At 42.9% G+C, this 25787-nt stretch overlaps 2 protein-coding genes across 2 annotated transcripts; both read left to right on the forward strand.

The window, feature by feature from the left end:
• Window positions 1-729: 729 nt before the first annotated feature.
• Window positions 730-20522, forward strand: LOC119013865 (ras-related protein Rab-40C). Its single transcript, XM_037088751.1, has 6 exons — window positions 730-2222; window positions 10652-10712; window positions 12520-12580; window positions 12663-12740; window positions 14814-15036; window positions 15660-20522. Exons 1-6 carry the CDS (start codon window positions 2081-2083, stop codon window positions 15932-15934), a joined length of 840 nt encoding a protein of 279 aa, XP_036944646.1. The 5' UTR covers window positions 730-2080; the 3' UTR covers window positions 15935-20522.
• A 930-nt stretch (window positions 20523-21452) lies between these two features.
• On the forward strand, window positions 21453-25351 carry LOC119013743 (gastrula zinc finger protein XlCGF57.1-like). The gene is made up of 2 exons (XM_037088597.1): window positions 21453-21828; window positions 23829-25351. The coding sequence occupies exons 1-2, from the start codon at window positions 21633-21635 to the stop codon at window positions 25310-25312; spliced, it is 1680 nt and encodes a 559-aa protein (XP_036944492.1). The 5' UTR covers window positions 21453-21632; the 3' UTR covers window positions 25313-25351.
• Window positions 25352-25787: the final 436 nt, after the last annotated feature.

Raw genomic sequence — 25787 nt, forward strand, 5'->3', positions numbered from 1 at the left:
GTTTCTAATATAAAATAAGATAATTAATTGATCCACAGAGGGGAAATTAAAGTGCTGCAGCAGTACAACATACATGAAAATAAGATAGAATAGGATGTAACCCCAATTCTTACATGAAGAGTGTCTATACTGGACAATGTGAGACGTCCTGTTAAGTTAAAATGACTGATTGGTAGCAGCATGATATATAAACAGCAGGTAACAGTAAGTACAAGAGTAATACAGTATGATATGAGGTATAATATAGGATAAGGTGCAATATATACAGTAAGTGGAATATGAAAAAGCTCATTTTATCAGTCATATCAGCCTATTTGTGCAAAAACAGAACCTCAGTTTTAACTGAAGTCCCACATTTCAGGAGGGTTGGTGTGATGTCCACCTCTTGTTAAATCTGTTATCCTGCTTGTGTGTTTATACTTAGAAATTAAACTGCTTTTAACAGATGTTCTTTTATTAAAACCCAAATCCTCCAGTGTTGTGTCTTTAATTGCGCCTCCAGAACAAAAAGACGCTTCAGGGCTGTGATTTCATCACGTTCATCCACATAACAAGCCGTGTTTGCCATTGTTCTCCTCAGTGAGAAGTGAATCATCTTTGTTGTCCACTGTCCCCTCACCATCTGCGTGTTGTTGACAGCGAGCTTTGATGGACGTTTTGCTCAGCCAATGAAATCCACCGCGCGTGTCGCCGTTGAGTCGGCGTCCAATAGCAGGACTGGAAGGCGGGGCTTGGAGCGAGAGGGCGGGAACAGGCAGGAGACGGCAGCGCTGTGCAGCGAGCGGCCGATCTGTCAGCGGCACATTCAGTGTTGTTTGTGCAGTACTGAGTAGCCACAGCTGTGATTATGGTTGAATATAATGGAGAGAAATGGACGGATCACGGACTGAGATTACCGAGTACTTCTACAGAGATTTGGACTGGACGTAAACATGCCACAGCGTTCTGATCGCGCTGCACACATCGCTGTTTTCTGGATATAACGCAGTGAAGTTACGGGAATCTTTGTCATCCCGGACTGAAGAAAGACAAGGGGGCCTGAAATTACACGGACGTCGGTGGAAGTTGAGCTACGTTCTCCGCTAGCTAAGTTAGCATTTAGCTTGCTGTAAAATACCAACAGTCTGTTTTTTTACCCACTTGGAAGAGGGCAGTTATATTGCAATTTGTAGCGCGGTGTATGGCACACTCAGTGACAGTGTCTTTCAGGAACTATCGTATCTGATGAGTGCTTTACGTTAGCAGCAGTGATAATAGCTAAGCTAGCTGGGAAGCTCTCTGGCAGGGCTAGCTTGTTGTTCCCCCTGCTAACTTATTAGCCAACAAGCTTTTCTTAACTGGGAACAAAAAGACAAGAGTTAACGTTACACCCTCCAGTTTGTTTTAGTTTTTCTGAGTGAGGCATAAATCAGATATAAATCTCATCTGAGATATCCGCTCATAAAATCTGCCAAGTTGTAACAGCCACTTATCTTATTAGAATTATCATTCCAGACAATAAGCATGTTTTTCTTCCCTACATAGACTTTTTATTCAGAGTCGTCCCGCCCAGATACAGCTTTAGTTACTCTTTGAATGTCCCTTTAATATATGTCAATTAAAATAAGGGGGTTTGGCAAAACATTGTGGTTACACCTATTTATAACCTGTCAGTCCTCAGTTTGAAAGACAGTAGCAGTTGTTTACTTTGGGTAAAGCTCAGCACCGTCTGTGACCAAACTATTTTTATTTTCTTCACCTTGAGCAATAAGCATGCTTTGCTTTTTTTAAATCACATATTTGCCATCCATCTAATTCAAGTAAGACATTCCTGTGAGACTGTGTCGTTGGCCCCTATTTTGATCTGAAAGTTACCTGCTTGTACACACCTTGGAAGTCTGTTATATTCACCAGACCAAACAAGGACTTTCTGCTGGTGGACCCTCATTCAACAAGTTCATGGGATAACAAACACTGCCTTTGTTTTGAGTAGAATAACACACACGGGGGTTGGTTGGTTACCCATCCTTTTGTCAAAGGGGGAAGTTTACAGTCAGTCATCCTCAGCCTCCGCTGCCCCTGGACTCAGATGTGAGAGACGATGGGCAGCCAGGGCAGCCCAGTGAAAAGCTACGACTACTTGCTCAAGTTCCTTCTGGTCGGAGACAGCGATGTGGGCAAAGGAGAGATCCTGGACAGCCTGCAGGATGGATCGGCCGAGTCCCCGTATGCATACAGTAGCGGTGAGTCACTCCAGTCTCAGCTGATAGCGACCTGCTGGCTCAGTTTGACCTCTCATGATGATGATCTTCTCGTATTGTGTCATGCTTGCTCATCACAAAAGTCCTGAACCTACTAGCTGCGTATTTTGCTGTGTGGACTGTGGAGGATACACAATGAGCTCTCTGACGCTCATAACAGAGCATTCACATAGAACGAGTCAGACAGTGATGACTGTATGTGCATTGTTGTCGAGTTAGAGGATAATTTCACCTTGTAAACAATAGTTTATTATGACGTCATAACAAGACAATATGTTTTAGACCTGTACATTAAACACTGAATAATTCCAATCCACATCCTCTATCATAAGAAGAAATCTCCTGTTGGTTTGATTTGAAGATTACTGTGGTTAATTGAATTACAGTTCCAGAGTCATCTGTATTTGTTCATTTAGAGAAGCTACATTTAGGAACACTAGCTCTTTTAGCTCCATCCACCATGCTGTGATGGGAGAGGCTGATGGAGCCGTGCCCAGTCAGATGATCCCTCCCTGGGTGTAGGAGCTCAGATCACCTCGTTCTCTCTGCTATAGCTCCGGGGCTGACAGCCACTATCTGATCACCGCCTGCTGCGGCAGTCAGCTGGTGGTCTGTAGCTGCAGTGCATGCCTACTCGCAGTTAGAACAGAAATAATGAAAGAAATGTTGTGTTTTTGTACATTACATTATTATTATTATTATTACAAACTATACACATTTACCTAGATATTCCCCAGTTTTAGATTTTAAAGTGTGAATCTTGTAGTTAACTGGTGTTTCCTACAGGTTGAGATGAGTTTGGCTCCAGCTATGTGTTTGTGGCCAAACACACATTAGTTGGATCTGTCAGTTTCCTTTGTTGATCTACTGGCAGCTACGGGTGTGGTGTAGGTGTGATGACCAGTGAGATAAGCGACTGGTTTCTCAAGAGGTTATCACAGCTGCTGTAGCATCAGTTCTGTCAAAACCTGAGAGTATATTTCACTGAAAGAAGAGTGAAGAACGGCACTGATGGAAAAAAAAATGTGTTCACCCTTTTCCCGACTGGCTTCAGGAAAAGTTTGACTTATCAGCTGGCTTCGCTGGTGGTAGCGCTCTCCTAGTGATCTGATTGGTTGTGATAGACGGTGATATTGTTCGACCAATCACCTGCCTGCCTTTTTCCAGACAGATTTTAGCGTCTGCTTCCTGAACAACCGTCTGGTGCATCAGGTTATCAACTTTATCACAGCTCTTTATTTACAATCCAGCTCATGATTTGGTTTTGACTTTTACACTACGATGTGGTCATTTCATTACAAATAGCACATTGTTCCTGTGCTCTCACTGTTGGGTGCCTGAAGTTTGCTTTGTAGCTACTGAACTGTTTTTCCTTGTTTCTGCAAATAATTGGCAGTTTTGATCCATTTCTCACAGTGTAGGAAGGACTAATAAATGTCAGAATCCAATAAAAGCCTTGTGGTCCATTTAGGGCGGTCAGGCCGTATTAATTGCACAGATGGAAAACCCTTTATCACTTTAATCATCCCGTTATGGATGTTGGTGATGTAGTGCACATTGCTCTGCTCTGAAAGCTGCTTTCCAATGCAAACAATAAAAGCAGGCATCATGTTCGCTGTGATGGATTATTTTTAATAATGTGCTGGAATGAGATGAAACTAGTGGCTGAGAAATACGCCAAAATACTACAGTAGGCTTCAAATGATCAGCAGCAGTCACTTTAGTAATCTGTACATTTTGTCTGTGGCTTAAACAAACATTTATGTTGTATCTGCAACTTGCATTTTGTTGCTTCTTAACTGAATATCTGTGGCGTGCGGACAAAACAAGACACCTGAGGAAGGCATCATTTTTCACCGTTTTCTGACATTGATAGACCAAATAACAGATTCATTAATCATGGAAAATAATCAGAAGATTAATCAACGATGACAATAACCTTTGTATTTCTTCAAGGTAGAACCTGCATTTGGCAAGATATTTGCTCCAGCAAACAGTCCTCACCAGAGATGCTGTCATGGACGAGTATCTGTTTTGCTTTTTGAAACACAAAGATGATTTCTATCTCTTTCCCTTAGGATGAAAGCAAGTCATGAAAAACACATCAGTCAGCAGAATGACCCCTTTTTCACCAGCGCTTATCTAATGAATTCTGCCAAAGGGTGACGCTGCCTGTTGGTATTTGGCAGCAGTGTGAAGACCTCAGGTCCTGTGTGTGTTCAGACGCCCACATTCACCAAAGACCAAACAGTTTGATTGAAGCAGGTGACAGCTTTGAAGTGGGAGGTCATCAGTTCAAATAAAGGTCTTGTGCAATGAGGAAGAGTCTCTGCGTCGAGGCTGAACTTGACTGACGGCAGTTTCTGTATGCAGTGGCAGGTTGAGCTTCAACAATTAATCAACGATTAGATTAGTCACCAATTCAAGTACTTGAGTACTTTTTAAAAGGAAAAACAAAGAAAAAATGATCTGATTCCATCTTCTGTTTCTTTTGTCCAATCAACAGTCCAAAACACAAAGACTCCTCATCACGTCATAAATACACAAAGAAAACAGCAAGTTTGCGATTATTTTTCTGTTAATCAATTAATCAACAAATTGTTGCCACTCTGTTTTCAATCATCTACTTGAGTGCGGTTGTGACTCAAAGATGAGTGTACGTCATTTTCTATAGACAAACTCTCTGCAGAAACGTGAGCCTGGCCAGCTTCTAAAGAGTCGTTCTAAAAGAGGAAGATGTCCTAATTGATGCGTGCGAGATCAAAAGCCTTCAAACAGCTTCATTAAATATGGAGGACAGAGTGGAACGCAGCCGAACGCTCTTCAGCTGGGATGTTTGTGCAGACAGAAGCTCTGCTATTGATTTCCATCCCTCTGGCAAGGAGAGGTTAGCATGGATGGAGGGGAATGCTTGTGAAGATCCTGAATATTTAAAGAGGAGAAAATCAGGACAGAAGAGCAGATTTTAATTGGATGACATTGTCCTCAGGCTGTGATTGGTAGCCCTCATGATTTGGGGCAGACGGCAGGATAGACCCATCTGTCACAGCTCCTCATCCGTCATCAATGATTGTGTGCGTTATTGATCAGGAATTCTGTGACTAGAAATCAGAATAGTGACTGATCATAATGACAAATGTGTCAGTGTGTTGTATCCTGGAAAGTACCAGTGTAGACTTTGTCATGCTGCTTTTAGCTCGCAGGTATTCAGGGTTATGTGATTTTTAGAGATAATAGCAGCAGATCATCGGTATCAGCTGATAGAGTCTTAAAAACCAAAAGTTCAACATCAGCCTGAAGTGAACATTTCTGCAGATACGACATTAGTTGCACACATAATGCAAAACCATTAACCAAGTAGTTTTCTCAATTACCCCAGTGAATATGTACATTTATGTAAAACAGCTGTATGTTTGCATTTTGAGTACAAAAGTGAATTGATGCACTCTGTGATTTAGTGGAAAAAATATGTGCATATATCAGCAAAGGCAACCTGCCAGAACGAGTTGGAAAATATCGGATTTGGCAAAAAATCTTAATATCATGGATCCCAAGTGCCCGTGTATCATCTGTTAGTTTCCCAGTGCAGTAGCTGGTTTTGCACTGCTGACAATGAGTAGATATATGGATTTGTTCATCGCTGGAAAAGAAAAGTTTGATAAACAATCACTTCAGTAATTTTTTTCTAAATCAAATATACCAAACATTGTCTGGTTGTCGATTCTCAAATAAGTTGATTTACTGCTTTGTTTTTTTTGTTGTTGTTGTTTTTTTATATGTTTTGGTTTTGGACTATTTGTTGGGCCAGTCAGTCAACTTGAAGATGATGCCTTCGGCTCTGAAAACTAGGTTTTTGAAAGTAAAATGATTAGACAGTTAATTAGTTGAGTGACAGTTGGGCTGCAGGATATGTTTAAAGCGATGACACCGCTATTATTTTGACGGATAATCACCACTGTGATATTGTAACTAGTAGGAATGATCATTTTTGCATCAATATCATTTTCTTATCACAAAAAACGAGATTAAAGTGGTGATGATGTGACATTTGGTCCAAACAAACGTGTTCTCGTACATCTGGAGAACGAGATATGTGAGCCAGAGCGTCGCTGCAGCTCACCTGTGTTGACAGTTGTATAACCGTCAGTAATTTGTCATTTTAAATGACAAAACTGTTTCAAGATTCTTTGTCAAACTGAGTCTCTTTTGAATTTCAGACTGTTGGTGAGGAGAAACAAGATGTCCCCTCGGGCTCAGGCAGGGAAGCTGTGAAGAGTATTATCAGAGTACAAGTTGACATATTTTAAGTCGTGTCTTAAGCTGCTGGCTGACACCTTCCTTAAGCCCACATGATGTCGCATATTTTCTGTTAATTCCTCCACAAAACTGGCAATTTTATGCATGTAGAAAATGATTTTGTTAAATACAATGACTTAAATATCCGAGGAATCGACGTACCTCATTTCTAACCTTTAAGTCCAAAGCGTTTCTGTGCATTAATTTCCAGTGTGCCCACAATGTCCCAGTACATCCAGACATATTAAAGAGAGAGCTTTCTCAGTAATGACTAACAGAGTCTCTACCGGTTGACAAGTCTCTATTGTCCCTGTTTCTTTGTTGTCGCATATATTTGAAATAATTCACACAATTGGACCATTTTCCTGGATTCACACTCAGGATGGACATCATGAACCGTTTCCTCAGAAAGAAAGCCTTTGTGGAGGCTGTGAGACGGGTCATTGGTATGTTTGGCCTCAGATGATTTCTTCGGGGATCTTAAGATTAATAGTTCACACTGCGATACGGCTTTGAATTTCACAGTCGGTTGATATTTGCCATCAGATAAAAGCAGCCTCGGAGGAGTGAAGCCAATTAAAATGCAGGAATCAGGTTGAAAAGACACTTTCCAGTGCAGCTGCGAGACACTTAAATCTTTTTTTCATTCAGCACCCACCAACAATGGAATATTCCCCAGAGGTCACACAGGCACGGCGGTCCATTGTTCCTCTGTGGCAGTGGACTGGCTGTTTTGATGGTGGCATATCCACAGACAGACACAAACAGTTATCGCTGGATGCAGGGCAGCTCAGAGATAACCCCCTACTCTCCCCTTCCTGGAGGAGGGAGAGGGGATTTAAAGGGTTGGTAGGTAAATGAAATGCTGAACCTGCTCTAATCCTCTTGAAAGATGCACAGACTGACACACCGACTGTTCAATATTAGCACAGAGCTGAGCTGTAGCTGCAGTCTCACTGCTGTCAAATCACATTTTCTGCACTCTGCTTTCTTTTCTTCCCCATTTCATTCCTCCTTCACTCCCTCTACATGTTATTTAAACCTGCAGATATGTTTGATATTCACCAGTATTCCATGTTTCCAACTCGCGTTTTCATTAAACATTTTTAAGAGCTTGTTGTTTTCTCTTTTTTGTCGGGTTTTCAAGCATTTTTCTCGGTTTGTAGCCCTCGTTGTTCAGAAACATTAATTGGAGCAGATACTTGAGTGTAGAAACAGCAGACAAAGTTAGCATGCTAACCAGCGAGCCCAGCCCTGGCTTGTAATGGTCTGATAGTCCACCGTAGTGTCAGCTGGGAGACATGCCACATTTGGAAATGTCTCTTAGCTTTTTGTGAACTTAACTGTCTTGTTAACTCATATAAAACTATTTATAAATCTCAGTAAAACAGTCCTGTCCTGCTGGTCTAGACGAAATAAATCCTTAATTCACAGAGTAAGATGTGAAAATATTCTGATTCTACAACCGTTTTCGCCCATTTCTGATCCATCCACAGACTCGTAGTCCTTTTCAGAATCATCTTTGTGCTGTATGCTGTCTTCAAACTGATCTCCCATCAGAACCTATGAAAATATAAGATTAGAAATGAAATCTCTGCTTTGTACACTTTGTTCAAATCACACTCATTGCTCTTGCTGTAGCTGCCACGTTGATGTTTTTCTATCAACAGCTTCTCAGTTGATTTTCTTGAAAATGTACTAAATATAGATCATTACATTTACTGTGAACGAGGCTTTCTATAGTGTATGTACAGTGACAAGAGCATTGCCATAGAGATAAACCACACATGCTCAGCATCTTCACACAATCTTCACACAGCTTCGAGTTGATCCAGAGAACAAACAAAGTCAGCCGACTCCCAGAATAGCAGCAGCAGCAGCAGCAGCGTTCAGCCAAGACATCAGAGACATCAGAGAAGATATTGATTATCTGGGATATCTAAGTGAACCCTGGCAACGAGCGCAGAGGAAGCACTTGGTACGAAGCCCCTCGCTCTCTCCAATTCAATTAGGCGAGCCTGAGCTCAGCACTTTAGCTCAGCAGCTTTATGTTGCCTGGAAAATTGGAAGATATTGGTAATGTTGTTAGCCAGCAGCTGCTACCTGCCAGAGGCTGACGCAGTCGAGTGTGAGAGTCTGGGAACTGGGCAGGATTGCTCGTCAGCTGCACTGTGTTTTTTTTTAAACGCTGCTGTTATGTTAATGTCTCTGTTCCCAGGAGTCCTAATGTGTCATCCCAAAGCTGACGGTTTCCAGTTAAAAGTGCTCTGTATTCAGACAAACACCCGTGTGATGGTGGTGCTTCTGTGTTGAGTGTGGGCTCGTTGTGCTCCACAGCTAGAGGGGACAGATGGATGTTGTCCTGCTGGCAGAACATGGAACAATTAGGATTTCTTTCTCATAAATGCAAATGTGTTTGATTTTGTCCATTTTAAAGTACAGCATTGGACCTAGAGCTGTAATTATTAATCAGTTAGTTGCCAGGTATTTTTAAAAATGGATCAGTAAATTTGAGGATTTTTTTCATTCTGATTGCAGCTTGATAATTCTGAATATTTTCTGGTTTATTTCCTCCTCTATGACAGTAAACTGAATGTTTTTGGGCTGTGGCCAAAACAAGACACTCGAGGACGTCGTCTTGGGAAACACATTTTTTCCAGTTATCCCTCCAATGTGGTTTAACAAACGCTTGTGTCAAAGATACATAATGAGTCCAGGATATTTTACAGTTCAACAAAAAAATATTGTGTAAAATCACACCATTGCACTGAAAAAATAAACCTCAATCATTATGAATTACCATCTTTTTACTGCATTATAATGTACAAAGAAAAGGCTCAGCAGTGTCTGAAAACAACTGGTCACTAGTTTTAAACAAATGGTGCTCAAACAGGATAAAATAGTGCATTTGTTGAAAACAGTTGCAGCAGCGGATTATTACACAACGTTGCTGCTTGCTGACGTGTTTTTAATGTTTTTTGAACAACAGGTTTTGGAGCCCGATGGCTCTTTTCATGGACATTTGTTGATAGTAAGAACAAACACGTGGTTCAGAACGAGGAGCTGTCTCTCTCTCTCTCTCTCTCTCTCTCTCTCTCTCTGTCTCTCTCTCTCTCTCTGTCTCTCTCTGTCTCTCTCTCTCTCTGTCTCTCTCTCTCTCTCTCTCTCTCTGTCTCTCTCTCTCTCTCTCTGTCTCTGTCTCTCTCTCTCTCTGTCTCTCTCTCTCTCTCTCTGTCTCTCTCTCTGTCTCTCTCTCTGTCTCTGTCTCTCTCTCTCTCTCTCTCTCTCTCTCTCTCTCTCTGTCTCTCTCTCTCTCTCTCTGTCTCTCTCTGTCTCTCTCTCTCTGTCTCTCTCTCTCTCTCTCTCTCTCTCTCTCTCTGTCTCTCTCTCTGTCTCTCTCTCTGTCTCTCTCTCTCTTGGTGGTAAATGTTGATGAAAGGACATGTAGCTCGTTAGCATGTCGGGGCAGGACGAGGCACATTTTGTAACAAGTTCTACACCCTTCCACATACAACTGTTGAGTAAACTACATCTTACAGGATGTGGAACAGTGGTTATTCAGTGGTTCACCTGTTTGGCCTCAGGTGGTACTAGATTCAGTGAAAACCGCATGAAGGTGGTGAACAGACTCAAGTGAACATGTGAAGACACGGAGCTGCAGGACGACAGGTGTAGCAGTCAGACAGGTTTGAGAGCCGGAGAAAGAGCGAAGTGTTGGCTGCCTGAGGCTGCACGCTGCTGACAGTTAGACGGTCGCTTTAAACTTTTGCCTTAAGATTCTCATAAGCGTTTTTTTATTGAGAATCATCTTTGATGAAAGCACTGACATAGTAAAACTGTCTTACCCAGAGTAAGCTGAAAGATCACCGCTCTTATGTAATTTGTCTTGTCACCCGTAAATACACAGTTGTCACTTTCAGAGATAATCACAGTTCTCTGTGGTGTGTTGTGGGTAAATTTGCACTTTGATTCAGCGGAAATGGCTCAAATAGATGATGTGTCACTTCACGGGAGGCAGCTCGTCTCCGGCTGCTGTGTTGTAACCCTGATTGATGCTGGTGTTCTTGATGCCTCCATTTGTCTAATGCCTGCCTCTGTCTGCTCTCTCTGTCCAGGTATTGACTACAAAACAACCACCATTCTTCTGGACGGGAGGAGAGTGAAGCTGGAGCTTTGGTGAGCACACATCTGTTGTTGTCGGTACAATGGAGAGAGTGACTGCTGCTCTTTTTGTTTCTGTGTCTGAAGAGCATCTTACCTGCCAGCGTTCAGCAGCTGTTGGAACACTGTTTCAATTAACAATGTAAAGTTTTCCAAAAACAGTAAACAGTAACCAGTTTAGACTACTTCCTTGCCGCCTGTGGAGAAAGACACTCGACTCCCTTTTCTTTGTGTCCATGTTTCCCAGTGATGTGTGTGTTTATTTGCATACGGAGCCGGAGATCCGATCACAAGTGGTCTCTTGAGACGTGATGAACTTCATGAATCTCACTGACTTGCTGCAGGGTCAGTGAGATGGCAAGAGATGGCAAAAGTGTCCTGCTGAATTTTATGCACATTTGTATAAAATGATGCACGAGGAATAGGAACAGGAAGTGTTTGTCAGGGACATTTTAAATGAGGCAGAAGAGGAAACATGCATATAGCAAAATAAAGAAACACAGAGAAGGAACGTTTATACAATGGTTGCATACATGTGCAGAAAGAACTCACTGTGGAAAACAAGTTTCAGCCTGTGAATGTATTTACCCCAAACTGGATGACATGCAGGAGAAAAACTTTCCATCGTAATGCACATGGGACCCTCAGATATCCTGGTAACAGTGTCGTACATCACACGTTTACTTTCACTAAGGTAAACTAATGTGTTCAACGCAGGAAAGAAACCATACCCATCTGTTGTGGGTGCAAGTGAAAGTCCTAATCTCCTGCGTGTTGTTACGTACCTCACAAATAATCCTGCATCAGTGGAGATGCATGTAGTTGTGAGTTAAGACACTGTGCAGAGCAAGGCGAGGCCTGTTTGGTGGAAGTAGGCCAAGGAATTCAAAAACTCAGGGGAGAAACAACGCCTCGTCTTCCCTGTGGAGAGAAAAGTTGATGCAGATCTTTTTTTTTTTTTTGCTGCGTCAGTCTTTCCTTCTCTCCTCACTGCCTCGCTTTGTCTAAATGTTGTCTTTCTTCTCGCTCGGTGTTTACCTCATCATCCTTTCCATCTCTGCCTCTCTGTGTCTCATGACTCAGCCTCTCATGGCAAAGAAGAACAAAAATCTAAAAGCAGAAGTTGTGTTTTATCTTCTGTCAACAAATCACGTTAACAGATCACAGCCCACAGTCAGTACACCTACTGACAGTTAATGGATCAAAGCCTGCCAAGCTTAATGCCTCAGAACTCGAGTACACAGCCCAGTGGGTGACGTCATGCTGGATTTACACTTGGACGGCATAGAAATCATCAGTTCATTAAACCATCATCAGGCTCAAAGAACAGCACATTTGTTGGCTGATTTCTACGTCTGCACCTTTTATTAAGAAGCTGTCAGTTTTATCTAACATCAGCAGGCCAGATGAGCCTGATTTAACTCTCTAATAAAGCCGGAGCTGCACCTGCCCTAAGAGGCATAAACATTTCATTAGCAGGGACGTCATTTCTGTTCACCTGCACAATAGGTGACTGACACCTAATTGTCTCTCAGCCATCAACATCTGACTGAACGAACACACAGTTGGCTGAGCTGTAATAAGTCTGGAGAAGCGTGGCTGCTGGTCTGAAACTGTTCCGTCTGAGTAGTGTCAAAAATCTGAGATGCAAAATGAGCTATGAGGCTGTAAAATGATGCTTGAATTTGTATCTGTAACAGCCGTTTTAAATATCTGTTCACACGGTGTGGGTGAGCAGAGATCCTCTTAACACTCCCACTGATTCGTCAGGCTCGATTATCCTCACATCATTTGTTTGTAAGCTTTTTCTTGTTGTCTTCAGGGACACCTCGGGACAGGGGAGGTTCTGCACCATCTTTCGCTCTTATTCCCGCGGAGCTCAGGTGAGAAACCCACCGCTGAAATGGAATAAATTTAAAATGACCAAAGCACATCTGCCTTACTTATGTGTTTGTCTGTCTTCAGGGGATCCTGCTGGTGTATGACATCACCAACCGGTGGTCCTTCGATGGGATCGACAGGTGGATCAGAGAGATTGATGAGGTGAGGCGAGGAGACGAATGGATGAGGTTTGATGGATGTTGGCAGAGTTGAGCTGAGGAAGATGTCATGCAGAGGGAGCCTGCTGAAGTCCTGCTGTAATTGTTTACAGCCAGAAGATGTTAAGTTGTAAAATGTTAACGAGGACCGGACTGTTGGAAGGAGAGCAGGACGTTTCTTCAGGATGTCGTGTGGTTTTAAGGTGTTGTGTCGTACATTTGTGTGTTTCTCCCGGTGTTACTGCTGCAGGATCTCCTCCTGAAGCTGCAGCGAACGTCAGCGTTTGATTTTATCTGTTCGCTTTCAGACGTCAGCTATTCGAAAAATGTTCAAGTTTATAAGACGGGACAAAGAGTCAATAGAAGGAGTTAAGTGGATCACTTAAGACAATCTGTGAGTGTGTGTGTGTGTGTGTGTGTGTGTTTGAGTGTGTGTGCGGCCCACTCTCATCATGTCCTTCCTGCTGACTGAAACAAAAAGGATGTCCGTGTCCTGTGTGTGTGTGTGTGTGTGTGTGTGTGAGGGTGTGTGTGTGTGTGTGTGTGATATTTTTGGCCTGTGGAATGTATGTTTCAGTTCGGCCTTTCCTGCTCCACCTCCACAGATGTGGTGTGCTCGACCAATTTTAAGGACAGAAATAAGATGGAGGGATGTGAAACACGGTAACCTGGTGCATTATTACAAAAATATGAATTCATTAGTTACATTAAGAATTTAGTAATCCACAAAATAATCCACAAAAATTAAATACATGGATCAAATAGCAAGCATGAGGTAACCTACATGAAATAGAAAATAGATAAAATAAATTCAACTAAACTATATATTGAGGGTGTGTGGACTATGTGGGTTATGTTATGATTTGGCATCTTATTATTAAAAATGCTGCAGTGAAATAACGAGAAACTAATGACAGACGTATTTCAACAAAGGTAAATAAGAAAAGAAATGATTGCTCCTGTTTCAGACAACCTCCGTGGTCATCTGAGTAGAATTTTCTAATGTATGAATCCTTCAGAGATTCTTAAATTGAGTCCGACAGCAAATAATCAGCCTTTACATACATTTATGATACTTGATATCATTCATTTTAATCTAACTATACAAGCACAGTACTCTTGTGTGTCCTTTCTTTTCAGTTTCACTGATTTTACTGATGCTTTGTTGACTTATTTGATCACTTAATTTAACTCTAAATCAGCATAACATGAAACTTGGAGTAAATCAAACAGTCATTATCAATATTTAGAACAAAATAATCAGCTACACATTTAAAAATCATAGACTTAAATCACCAGCTGGTTCCTCCTGAGTATTTCTCAGTTTATAGAGTGTCTGAGGGGAGAAGCTCAAACTCTCCATGCAGAGTCATGAGTTGTCTCTCTAAGATGGCCGGAGCCTTTGAAACTTCTCTATTATGGAAAATGTGAGACAGATCAGGCAGTTTAACAGTCAAACATCTTGAAACCTTCAGTATTTGCTGCTCCTGCATTTTCCACCACCGTCTTCACCGCCACCTCTGCTGCTGTTGCTACAGCTGTTTCTGTTTCCTCTGTGACTGTCGCTGCTGCCGGCAGCACGCCGACCTCTGTGGAGAGACCGGGAGCGTGAGGAGGCAGCAGGGAGGACGCTGAGCAGAGACTGATGAGTGGTGACAGTCGGGAGGAGAGAGAGGTCGGCCTCTCGCTGCCATCATGTTTCATTCAGTTTGTCAGAACAGATGGGGGTGAATTAAAGAGAGCTGAGCCTGAGTGGCAGGATAAGATACACCCTGCTTCCTGGAGCTTGTTGAATTAATAACGAGCCTCCGCTGGTCATTTTGTATGAATGTAATGAGTCTCATTTAGTTCGTCTCTCTGTCCGATGCTTCTGATCAACTAGAGATAGAGATTTTTCTAACATTTCAGGAAAAGGTGGCAGCTATATTTACTTAAACACCTTCAGATATTTGTAGATTAGAAGTCCTGATACTTCTCTCCTATATTCAGCTGATATTGTCCTTGAAGTTCTTGTATCATTATCCTGCTGTCAGCTATCAAAGTTAATTCTGTCCTGTGGTTGATTTTTCCTTGGCAGCACGCTCCAGGCGTGCCTCGAATCCTCGTAGGTAACCGTCTGCATCTGGCCTTCAAACGGCAAGTTCCCACTGAGCAGGCGAGAGCGTACGCCGAGAAGAACGGCATGACCTTCTTCGAGGTGAGCCCGCTGTGCAACTTCAACGTTATCGAGTCCTTCACGGAGCTGTCGCGCATCGTCCTGATGAGACACGGCATGGAGAAGTTCTGGAGGCCCAACAGAGGTGAGCTGGAAAGATTAAACACGAAGCGTGAGCTGAATATCATGTCTTAGAATAAATGAACTGAATAACATCTGCTACAAGTGTCGGTGCTGAGGAAGCTGTGATGAAGGTGCTCTTTGAAAGAAAATACTGAGGTTCTAAAAGAGGAGAGAAAAAAATATCCAAGGCACTCTTCTGACAGAAAGGTTAAAAAGTGTTTGTTTCATACTGAAATTCATTAAAACATTGAAACATCTTGAGACATAATAGTCGTCAGATGGACGATACACTCCCTCATACATTAATTAATTCTTCTTTGTTCCTGTCGGCCTCGTCTGTAATTACAGACGAGCAGGTGGAAGTGATGTCCTGCAAATCCTCCGAGAATTAAAGATGAACTGACAGACTTTCTGTGTCGACACTCAGTCTGAACTTTATTTAGATTCTCCTGACTGAAGTCTGACCTCTGACCTCTCACCTCTACACACACCTCTCAATGTTAGATTAGATCAGCAGGTTGATCGATAAAGAAAATCATTGTTATTTGCAGCAGCAGTCGAGTGTGCAGGCTGTGCTGTGGAGTTGAATATTCAATAACTAGGAATCAGACTGTCCTGACTGACTGTCCTCCGTCCTCTCTGCAGTGTTCAGCCTGCAGGACCTCTGCTGCAGAGCCATCGTGTCGTGCACGCCGGTCCACCTCATCGACAAGCTGCCGCTGCCCGTCGCCATCAAGTCCCACCTCAAGTCCTTCTCCATGGCCAACGGCATGAACGCCGTCATGATGCACGGACGCTCTTACTCGCTGGCCAACCCGGCCGGCGGCTCCAAAGGCAACAGCTTGAAACGCTCCAAGTCCATCCGTCCACCGCAGAGCCCGCCGCAGAACTGCACCCGCAACAACTGTAAAATCTCTTAATCAGCGGCTTCCTGCAGGGAGACCGTAAGAGACGAAGAATGAGTAACAGCAATCAGACGGATGTACAGGACGTTTGTTGTAGGAAAAGAGCATCCCTGAACCTGAGGAGCTGAAGAGCCGGAATGATGGACAAACGGATGAATGAGTTCGACCTCTCACCTTCATGAGATCGAGTCAGAGAGTTTAAAGTACTCTGCAGGTGGAGGAGAGAGCGAGAACGGAGCCTCAAGATATCAGAGGAGGACGACTACAAACATTTTGATTCACACTTCACTCCAGAGTCTGTCTGCTGGAGTGTTAAACTACATGTACAGAAATCTCTCACCAACTCGGCCATATTTAGTTTGTCCACATGATGCTCGTCACTCATCGTGTCTCTGCCTCACAGGAATCACCTCAAGAACAACTCTTCACTCTTTTGTCTCACCTTTCTCTCTTCTGTCTGTCTGGTTATAAATCCACCTTTTTCTGTTCACACCTCAGTTCATTTGCTATTTTAATGACCAATAAGCTAAAGATCAAGACACTAAAAACCAGTCAGTCCGTTATTGATCTTTGTTCATCCTCAGCCGGCTCTAACACTCACTGGTTAGAATGATGTTTTTGAAGCTGGAGGGAAATCTTGTTGACAAGATGATGAAGGCTCCCAGCCGGCGTGGAGACAAACCAACCTGAACCAGATCTCAGGTCCAGACTTGCTTGAGTCTAAATCGATTTCTAGGTTTTCTCATGGAAGTCATTATAAGCAAACGTTAACAAATACATGCTGCATTTTTAATGAGCCGGCTCACCTGCGGCACATTTTCTCAAAGCACAAAAACAACCGTGATTATTGAACCTGCACAGAAGAGTCGGACTCCCCAGTAACAGCTCACACATCTGAGTTTAAGGTTTTATATATAGGGATAGGGATGAAAATGATGCTTGTTGCCATGGATACTACATAACACTATAAGAATAAGAAACCTATTTAAGGTCTCCTGACTCAATAGAGCGCCGCAGGAATCCTAAAACCTGGAAATACGTCGGCAGTTTTGCGCTTGTGGCTCCCCGTATCGAAGTCATGTCGGGAGATTTTCACCTTTAGTTCTACGACGTAAATGTCCGTCAGTAAATACGTCGTCCCTGCAGCACTCTGTTGAAGAAACGTATTCAACAAGGTGCATCCAACTGCTCTTTGGTCCTAGAGCTTCTGGGAGTTGTAGTCAGAAGAAGAGATGTGGTGAAGGCACCTGGAGTCGCTGTCTGAGCTTTTTCTTTCTTTCTTTCTTTCTTTCCTTCTTTCTTTCTTTCTTTCTTTCTTTCTTTCTGTCTTTCTTTCTCCTCATTTCCCCACCAACATCTTTAGGGACCTCACCTGTCCTGTCACACCTGTGACATGCAGCACACTCCTCCACCAGTCCTGGCTAGTTACATATATATATTTATTACACATGTGCTCGTAGTGATACTCCACTCAAATTCTGTAGACATTAATGTTAAATACTAAGGCCAGGAAAAATATCGCTGACAGTTTTGATTCCCGTTAAAAACTGCAACATCCTTCTTCTCTAGTTTGAGAATTTGCTGCTTTTTTCCCTTTAAACTGAATATTTTAGGTTTTATTCTGTTGGCTGGAATAAAAAGTGTTATTTAAAAGTGGTTAGTGGGACTCTGGGAAACTATGATGAACATGTTTCCACTCTTTTCCCACAGTTTAGAGACTTCAACTTTTTTTGAACTTTTAAAATATCTGATGGATTATTTAATGCAGCCTCTAAAATGACGGTGCAAATGAACTATGATGCATTTTTTTTCTCAGAAGTACAAAATCACTTTTTTTAAAATCCCACAGAGGTGAAAGATTTTGGGTGGAATATCACTTAAACTCTCCTGTGCCAAATGATCCAACTAGGAAATATAAGGCACCTGTTAGATCAGCTACTTCCTGTTTTTCAGCAGGGTGTGGAGTTCCCCAGCCGTCACGTTCATGGTATGCACTGATGTGTTTTCAGTGTTAGACGTGGAGGGAGAAGCTGGAGGGACGGCGAGCTCAGTTTTTCTGTGTGGGATGATGACGGTGAAAGATGTGAGGGCTGTAAACAGAAACCAGTCAGGGTAGCTGGACAGGATCAGGTCAAGTCGTCAGGTAAAGTGGAATATTTCAGGTGTTGATAGTAAACAGTGAGTCATGTTTATCAGTTCTTCTTCCCCCAGAGGTCTTCACTTAAAGGACCAAACTGGAGCTTTTTGCATGGTTAAGATTTTCACCTGCCTCGTCTTTGAAGTATAATTAAGTTGTGATTGTGAGAAAACAGGCTTTCAGGTCTTAGTGGTCACGTGTTCCCCGTCGTGTTCTCAGTTCGTGGTGATGACTGATAGTTGTAAATATTGTTCATCAGCAAGGAAACACGTTGCTCTTTGCAGAGACATCAGCTCCAACCTGAGGTGATGAGATCGAGCCGACAGTCGTGTCGCGTTGAAACAAACACGTGAACTCTTCTGAGTCGCTGCGCTCCGACTGGATCTCCCGCAGGAATTAATGCAGCACGTCTTCGCTTCTCCTCTCTCCCCCTCTGATCTCTACCACTGCCTCCGCATGCTGTCCCATGATTCATAGCTGCTGAATAATAGATGCTCTTTTCATAGATCTCTGGAGGGCTTCATCAGAACGCCCTGGCTCCGTCTCTCCTCGCTGCTCTTTCATCCTCCACTTCTCCATAGGAAGCTCTGCGTGGTTTGTTTCTTTCTCTTCACCTCAGCATCTTCTTTGCTTTCTCGCTCTCTCCGTCTTTGCTTGGTTCTCCTCAGGTGTTTAGTGGGTTTCCTCCTGACCCCGGTCAGATCCTTCAGGCTGAGTGTTACTCTAAGTGTGTAGTTAAGTGTGAGTGCTGGTGGACTCGCCATCTGCCTCCCCCTCCTCCTCCTCCTCCTCCTCCCCCCCTCAGTCTGATCTCAGTTGTCTTTGCCTCCAGACTTTAAGATGTGTCGACTCACATGGTGAAGCCTCTCCACTGATCCTGAGTCAGATTACTGCAGCATCGACCAATATTTTAACGTCTTTCAGCACATTTACTACACATGGTTTCCTGTGTGAGGGAAGATATTCACACACTTTTAGCTGTGATGCAAAAAAAAAAATGCTTCAATAGTGAAAGCATTTTTTTGTGTTGGAGATGAGCGAGTGATTATCTTCCTTCACATCCAAGCAAACGTGTTTGTTCTTGTGACTCGACATGGATATGTTGGGTTTAGAGTTTCTCTCATAGACTTCAATCCAGCTGGAACCACAGTCCGGCCCAAAGCATGATGACTCTTCCTTCTTCCGTTTTTTTTTTGTGTGTGTGTTAGCTGCACAGCTAACTTAGCTGAGTAGCTAATGGCAGCTACAGTTAGCTGCAGTTACTCTTGTGATTTGCTGCCACCTATTTGTTTTGAGTATGAATGGCCAATTCTTACATATTGCACATTTTATAAGCTTCACGAAGAGCCATCCCCTGAACAAAGGTTCTTCAGTTAGTGATGGCCTTTTGAAGAACCTTATAGGAACCGTTATATTTCTGAGTGTTAGCTCTTTGTCTGGTTGATGCACACTAGTTAAATAAACGGAAACAGGAGGTGCTGTTTGTAAGAGAAGTTGGTTTTTGAGCGTTGTTGGGAATGAGACTCAAAAATCAACATTCCTGGCAAAAGTTGATTTGTGATAAATGAGTTAGAATGTGTAGAAGCTCCAGTTTGGTCCTTTTCCTCAGTGTAAACATGAGGTGTTGTCACCGACCGCTGGCTGCAGCCTCCATGTGTTCTGCGTTTAAGGTTTTTTGGAGCGAGAAGTTTTAGAAACAGCTGACTCGCGTGATATATTTAGTGTCAGCGTTAGTTTTGTCTCCATCAGTGTTTTAAAAAAGACGGAGCCGAAACGGAATTTGACTCGAGCTTGTTGCCAAGATGTTGAGAGAAGAGGTCTCCCTCTCTGACGAACAGGAAAAGGCTTCTTACTGTTGCTGCTGCTGCTGCTGCCTCACAGAGCATATTAACCCTCCGCGGGTGGAATCATACTGTTGTGTTATATTGTACATCCACTCACTTTGTGTTATGATGAGATAACATGACTGTTCTCCATGTCTTTGCTTCTCTTTGTTTCTGTATGGACTCCCTCAGTGTTTGTTGTGTTTCTCCTTAACGTTTTTTGGATTTCCATGGACGTTTTTTTTTAAAAGATAGAGATGTTGGTGATGGTGGGAGATTCAGGGATGCCCTCTGATGTTGCCTGTTGTGGAAGTGTTTGTATAAAGGAGCAGACTCTTGTGATAATGATGACGACTTAGACAAAAAAAGAAAAAAAAAAGAAGAAAAAAAAAACACACCTGTAAAACACTATACTGGTTTTTGGCTAAAGCTGCTGAGTAATCTTAAGAGAGAGAGAGAGAGAGTGTGTGTGTGTGTGTGTGTGTGTGTGTGTGTGTGTGTGTGTGTGTGTGTGAGTGTGAATGTTCTTCAAACACCAAGCTGAACATTTTTGTTTTTTTAAATTATTGATTGTACAGTTTCAAGGCAAAGGGTATGAAGAGAAAGACTTTTTCACAATAAAACTATTGAATGTTGGAGTCAAGATGTCGCTGCTGATTATTTGATTCTTTAAAGGTTTCTGGTGTCGTTTGTTTTGGGAAGGTCGCCATCTGCTGGAAACACCACGTCACACACTCCTCGACACAGAGACACGGTCCATCTGTAGGCAGAAAATAGTTTTATACAGATGTCATGTAAACACACAGCGTCAGTCTGTCTAGACTTGAGACTGTTCTGACACACCGTTTAAAAGTTTATAATATTACAATAAATAGATTATGATGAAATAAAGAGACAGAAATACTGTAGTTGTAGCAGCACTGACGGCAGAAAAAAGAAGCTGCACTTATATACAGAGAAAGATTTTATATATTAATATTAAATTTGATCTCATCCAAAATAAATTCAGAGTTTACTTTATAATCTCCACAAGAGAGCTTGATATCCATTTTCTGTTCATACTCCACTACATTTCAGAGGATAAATATTCTACTTTTCATTTACTTTATAACTTTATTACTAGTCACTTTGCTGATTGCATGTTGCATCAGAGCCAAAGTAATGCATTTTTAAATACATTTTGTCAGCAACTAGATAAAAAAACAACACTGATTTTGCTCTCTGTCCAGTAATCTGTTGATCCACTGAGTATACCATATAAATACAGTAAATATATGTAAATGTGAGTTTACTTTGCTTTTACTTGTTCTTTTGATACTACATTTTGTTACTTAAGTACAATTATTGCCAAAAATGATTTTCTATACATTTTGTCACACTTATTAATATTTTTACTCAACTACTAACTTGACTTCCACTTTTTACCAAAGTAATATTTTGACACAATATAATAGCACTTTTACTTTTCAACGGCAGTGTTAGTGACAATTTAATTTGCTTGTTTTTTGTCATTTTTATATAAAAGGGTCTTTTTCGTAAACGCCTAGCTATTAATTATGCTTTTAATTTGAAAAGAATAACACCAGGCCGGAAATAGTCTGTGTTTGCTGAACGCGCGCGCTAACTTGACGGCAGTCAGGCGCTGCACGTCGCGCTCTGTTTTTCACAACAAAAGCAGCGTGTGAGGAGTGAAGAAGAAGGGCGGGTATCGGTCGGTTCGGCCGGAGAACACAGCCGCGGTTCCGCTCGCATCATGTCCAGCATTCAGCTGCTCAGAGTGCTCGTTAACGAGCGGCTGTCTGCGGCCGCGGAGGAGATCTTCGAGGCGGTCAAGAAGACGATCGCAGGCTACGAGGAGGAGATCCTGCTCTCCAAACGGGAGATCCGCCGGCAGCGCAGGATGCTGCAGACTGTTGTTAAACCTGAAATAAAGATAAACAAACACTCAGGTTCGTGAATGACTGGCAGCTACTCTCTGTTTCACCATGTGTGTTCAGACGCTCCGAACCAGCAGCCGGGCGACGCCTACTTCTGCTAAACATGAAGTAGCGTCAGTTTGGCTAACTTAGCTTCACGTTCACAACACGGAGACGTTAATTAGTTAATTAACAGCTAAACGTGATGAATGTTAAAGCAGATTCATTACCAGGTTAACATGCCTCACACTCACCAGGCCCTTCCGGTGTGAGATGATATCTGCCTAATGGAAAGAACGTCAAGACGCCAAACTCCATCCGACCATCACGCAATTTAAGATTTGCCAGCTTATCTCTTAATGTTCATACGAAATAAACCACGATTTAATACATATTCTTGAATGCTTATGTATATTTTTATATTCGGCATAGAGATGGCTCATTAAGCAGCTATAAAGTTCGATAAAAAATAAACTTTTATGATATCTGGTTAATGGAAAGAATGTGATGACACCAAACTCCACTGAACCATCAAGCAATTTATGATTAGCCATCTTATCTCTTAATGTACATGCGAAATAAAGCACGATTAAATATATATTTTTCGATTTAGATGTATATATTTATATTCGGCACGTTAATGACTCGTTAAACAGCCATAAAGTTCGATAGAAATAAACTTTTATTGTACTTGTTACCTTGATGGTTGTTTCCAGACAAACGTTGGTAGGTTTCACTGATGCCGAATTATAAACTGCATCAGAGTGATTGTAAAAAGATAGTTTTCCCGACACTGTCAGCCTGTAGGTTCAATTAATAAATATTCGATTGTTATATTGAATGGAGTCTGGCGTCAGGTTGTAGTTACCTGACAATTGACCACAATAAGCACATGGCTGCGGTGGTATATGATGCTATAATGATGAATATGTTCATAAGGAAACATCACAATGTTCTTTGAACACTGTTATGATATATTGAGGGCTGTTTTAACTTTATTTGATCTTCCTGATGTTGGAAACATGACAGGTGATGGAGGCTTGAACACCTGTGACAGTTTAACCTGTCAGAGAACTTTATACGTATATTTTGGTCAAATGTGTTTAGTCCGACTGGTCCTGATATATTTTCTCAGGTCGTGATCTCAAATTTGGCATAAATTATTAACTGTGGATATTTTCCTCATGTTACAGAGATTATAGAGAGGCTGTTTTCTCTGTGACTCCTAATCACCTGACCGGCAGGTGAGATGTCAGATCTAATATTTCAGTACTGTTTCAAAAGGTCTGAAAGCTTTTAAGTCTCAGTTTGTGTCACTTCAGGGCCACATTATTACTCTGACTGGTGCTGGAAGTAGAACTCAAACAATTCTTCTTGAGCGATGAAGTTTTTTCTTTGTTCCAGTTTCTAGATTTTGAGGATTTGGTGCTTTTCATTGTCTAATAACATAACAGAACAAACTTTCTGTGTGTTTTGGCCTGTTGGTCTGACAAAACAAGACAATTAGGGAGGATTCAAAGATCTATTTGCAACATACAGCAGCAGTGTGAGTTGTGGAAAAAGGAAAAGTTCATCGATGAATTCATTATCTCCTCCCTCCATGCAGATGGAGAGTCAGGTGAAGTTTTGTAGCCCACAAAACATTTCTGGAGCTTCACACCAAACAGAGTTGCAGCGTTCTGCTGAACAACAGAAGAAGCTGGAGACTTGATTTAAAATGTAAAAAAACAAAAACAGCCATCAGATGTTTCCAAACTGCTCGTCTGCTGTCATCCAAGTCTCCAGAAGCCTCGAGATCACAAGCTGATGTGAAAGGACGTTATTTAAACCCTCACTGTCCGGTCGAGCTCGTTCACCCGACAGCTTTGGCAGCTACAGTGAAGATTTCAGATTAAAAAAGGTTTAAATAACGTCTTTTAGGATCTGTTGTTTAGGAGAATCCTGCAGCTGTGAAGCTTCCCAGCAGCGTGGAGGACGACATGATGACATGATGTCGTATTTCATTGATATTCTCCTTTGTGTTTTTCCTGCAGACCAACCACAGCTGGCTCTCTCGGTCTGGGACGAGGACTCCGATCAGCAGCAGGAGCACTGTGACCAGGAGTGGAGCTCCAGTCAGGACCACGAGGAGCCTCCACAGACCGCCAAGAGCCAGGAGGACCAGCCCAGCAGCCAGGAGGAGGAGCCGGTTCAGGAGGTGGAGGAGGAGAACGCCATCAGGTTCATCTTCACTCCTCCGTACGTGAAGAACGAGCTCGACCAGCTACAGTCGGGGTACCAGAGCGCTAAAGGAGAAGAAGATCCTCTGCCGAGCACTTCAGCCGAGCAGGACCAGATGAAGGTGGAGGCTGATGATGGCGCGTCCTCCAGCTGTGAGGACAGCGACGATGAGTGGAGGGGCAGCGTGGAATCTCAGACCGACGACAGCGACAGCAACAGCAACCGCAACCGCAAGTGGAAGAAGCTTAAAGGGCCTCGACTACCAACAGCCTCAACACTGCACCCGACGAAAAAACCAAAGTCACGGATTTGCTGTAAAGTCTGTGGGAAAGCCTTTCACGCCACCGTGTCGTTGGTGAATCACATGGAAGTTCACCCCAAGGACGTCTGCGGCGTGTGCGGCGAACATTTGGAGACCGAGGAGAGTTTTCAAGCTCACCTGAAAACACACGTGAAGGCCGAAATCTGCAGCATTTGCGGGAAATGTTTCGGGACCTCGAGCTCGCTGGAGACGCACATGAGGATCCACACGGGAGAGAAACCGTTCAACTGCAGCGAGTGTGGGAAGTCCTTCAACTGCCGCCACAACATGATGCGACACATCCGGATACACACGGGGGAGAAACCGTATTCTTGCACCATATGTGGCAAATGCTTCAATGACTACTCCACGCTGAAGCGCCACCTGCTGGTTCACATACACAAGAAGAACCTCAACCCGAGTAACACAACTGCAAACAAGGATGAGAATGGCGACGACGACGAGAAGAAGACGAAGACATCGCCAGCGAAGAAGCATCAGACTCGGACCATCTGTGAGGTGTGCGGGAAGATGTTTCACTCCATGGTCTCGCTGGTGAATCACGCCAAGAGTCACGCCACAGACCTGTGCGGCGTGTGCGGGACGCATTTCGACTCGGAGGAAAACTTAAAACTTCACCTGAAAACTCACAAAAACGGGAAAGTCTGTGAGGTGTGCGGAAAGTGTTTCGACAGTCAGGGGAACCTGGAGATGCACATGAGGATCCACACGGGCGAGAAGCCGTTCCTCTGCAGCGAGTGCGGAAAATCCTTCAACTGCCGTCACAACATGATGCGACACATCAGGACCCACACGGGCGAGAAGCCGTACCTGTGCAACACCTGCGGCCGCTGCTTCAGCGATCACTCCACTCTGAAGCAGCACAGCAGCACGCACACCGGAGAGAAACCACACCGCTGCGAGATCTGCGGGAAAGGTTTCCACCGAAAGACGTACGTGAGGCTTCACATGAAGAGCCACACGACGGAGAAGTGACTGAACATGTGACTGTAAATAAAAACATTTTCATTTTGATGCGCCGGTGTCGCCTGTCTCACCTGTCAGAACTCTGACATCATGACCTTCGGCTCAGTTCAGGTTGTGATCTCTCAGGATCTGTTTCTGATTCTGCCCCAATCACATCGGTGTAACGATAATCAACTGAAATTAGAAATAGGAAAGATTTTACTTGCTGGTGACAAACTGTCACCAGACGGAGTTCATGGGAAATAAAAATAATGCAGGTTTGAAGTCGGGACGACGAGATATAGACAACAGATAACTGAAGTAACAAGTTTACCTTTTAAACATTTAGACAACATACCAACATATTATCATGATATGAGATCATATCTGATCTGTCAATATCAGCAGAAGTGTTTGAAATCTTACACAGTAAGAACACAGACGACAACAGTCTTCTCTTCTTCATCATCTTCTTCCTCCCCTCCTCCTGCTTCTTCTTCTTCAT

Source organism: Acanthopagrus latus, chromosome 23, assembly GCF_904848185.1.
Source record: "Acanthopagrus latus isolate v.2019 chromosome 23, fAcaLat1.1, whole genome shotgun sequence".
In the NCBI taxonomy this organism is placed as follows: Eukaryota; Metazoa; Chordata; class Actinopteri; order Spariformes; family Sparidae; genus Acanthopagrus; species Acanthopagrus latus.

What these genes read in the sequence shown, in the direction of transcription:
- LOC119013865 (XM_037088751.1), top strand. Translation starts at nt 2,081, where the DNA reads ATGGGCAGCCAGGGCAGCCCAGTGAAAAGCTACGACTACTTGCTCAAG. An exon ending in CTTATTCCCGCGGAGCTCAG is followed by an intron (nt 12,581 to 12,662) that starts GTGAGAAACCCA and finishes GTCTGTCTTCAG; the next exon opens with GGGATCCTGCTGGTGTATGA. An exon ending in GTTCTGGAGGCCCAACAGAG is followed by an intron (nt 15,037 to 15,659) that starts GTGAGCTGGAAA and finishes TCCTCTCTGCAG; the next exon opens with TGTTCAGCCTGCAGGACCTC.
- LOC119013743 (XM_037088597.1), top strand. Translation starts at nt 21,633, where the DNA reads ATGTCCAGCATTCAGCTGCTCAGAGTGCTCGTTAACGAGCGGCTGTCT. An exon ending in AAAGATAAACAAACACTCAG is followed by an intron (nt 21,829 to 23,828) that starts GTTCGTGAATGA and finishes TTTTTCCTGCAG; the next exon opens with ACCAACCACAGCTGGCTCTC.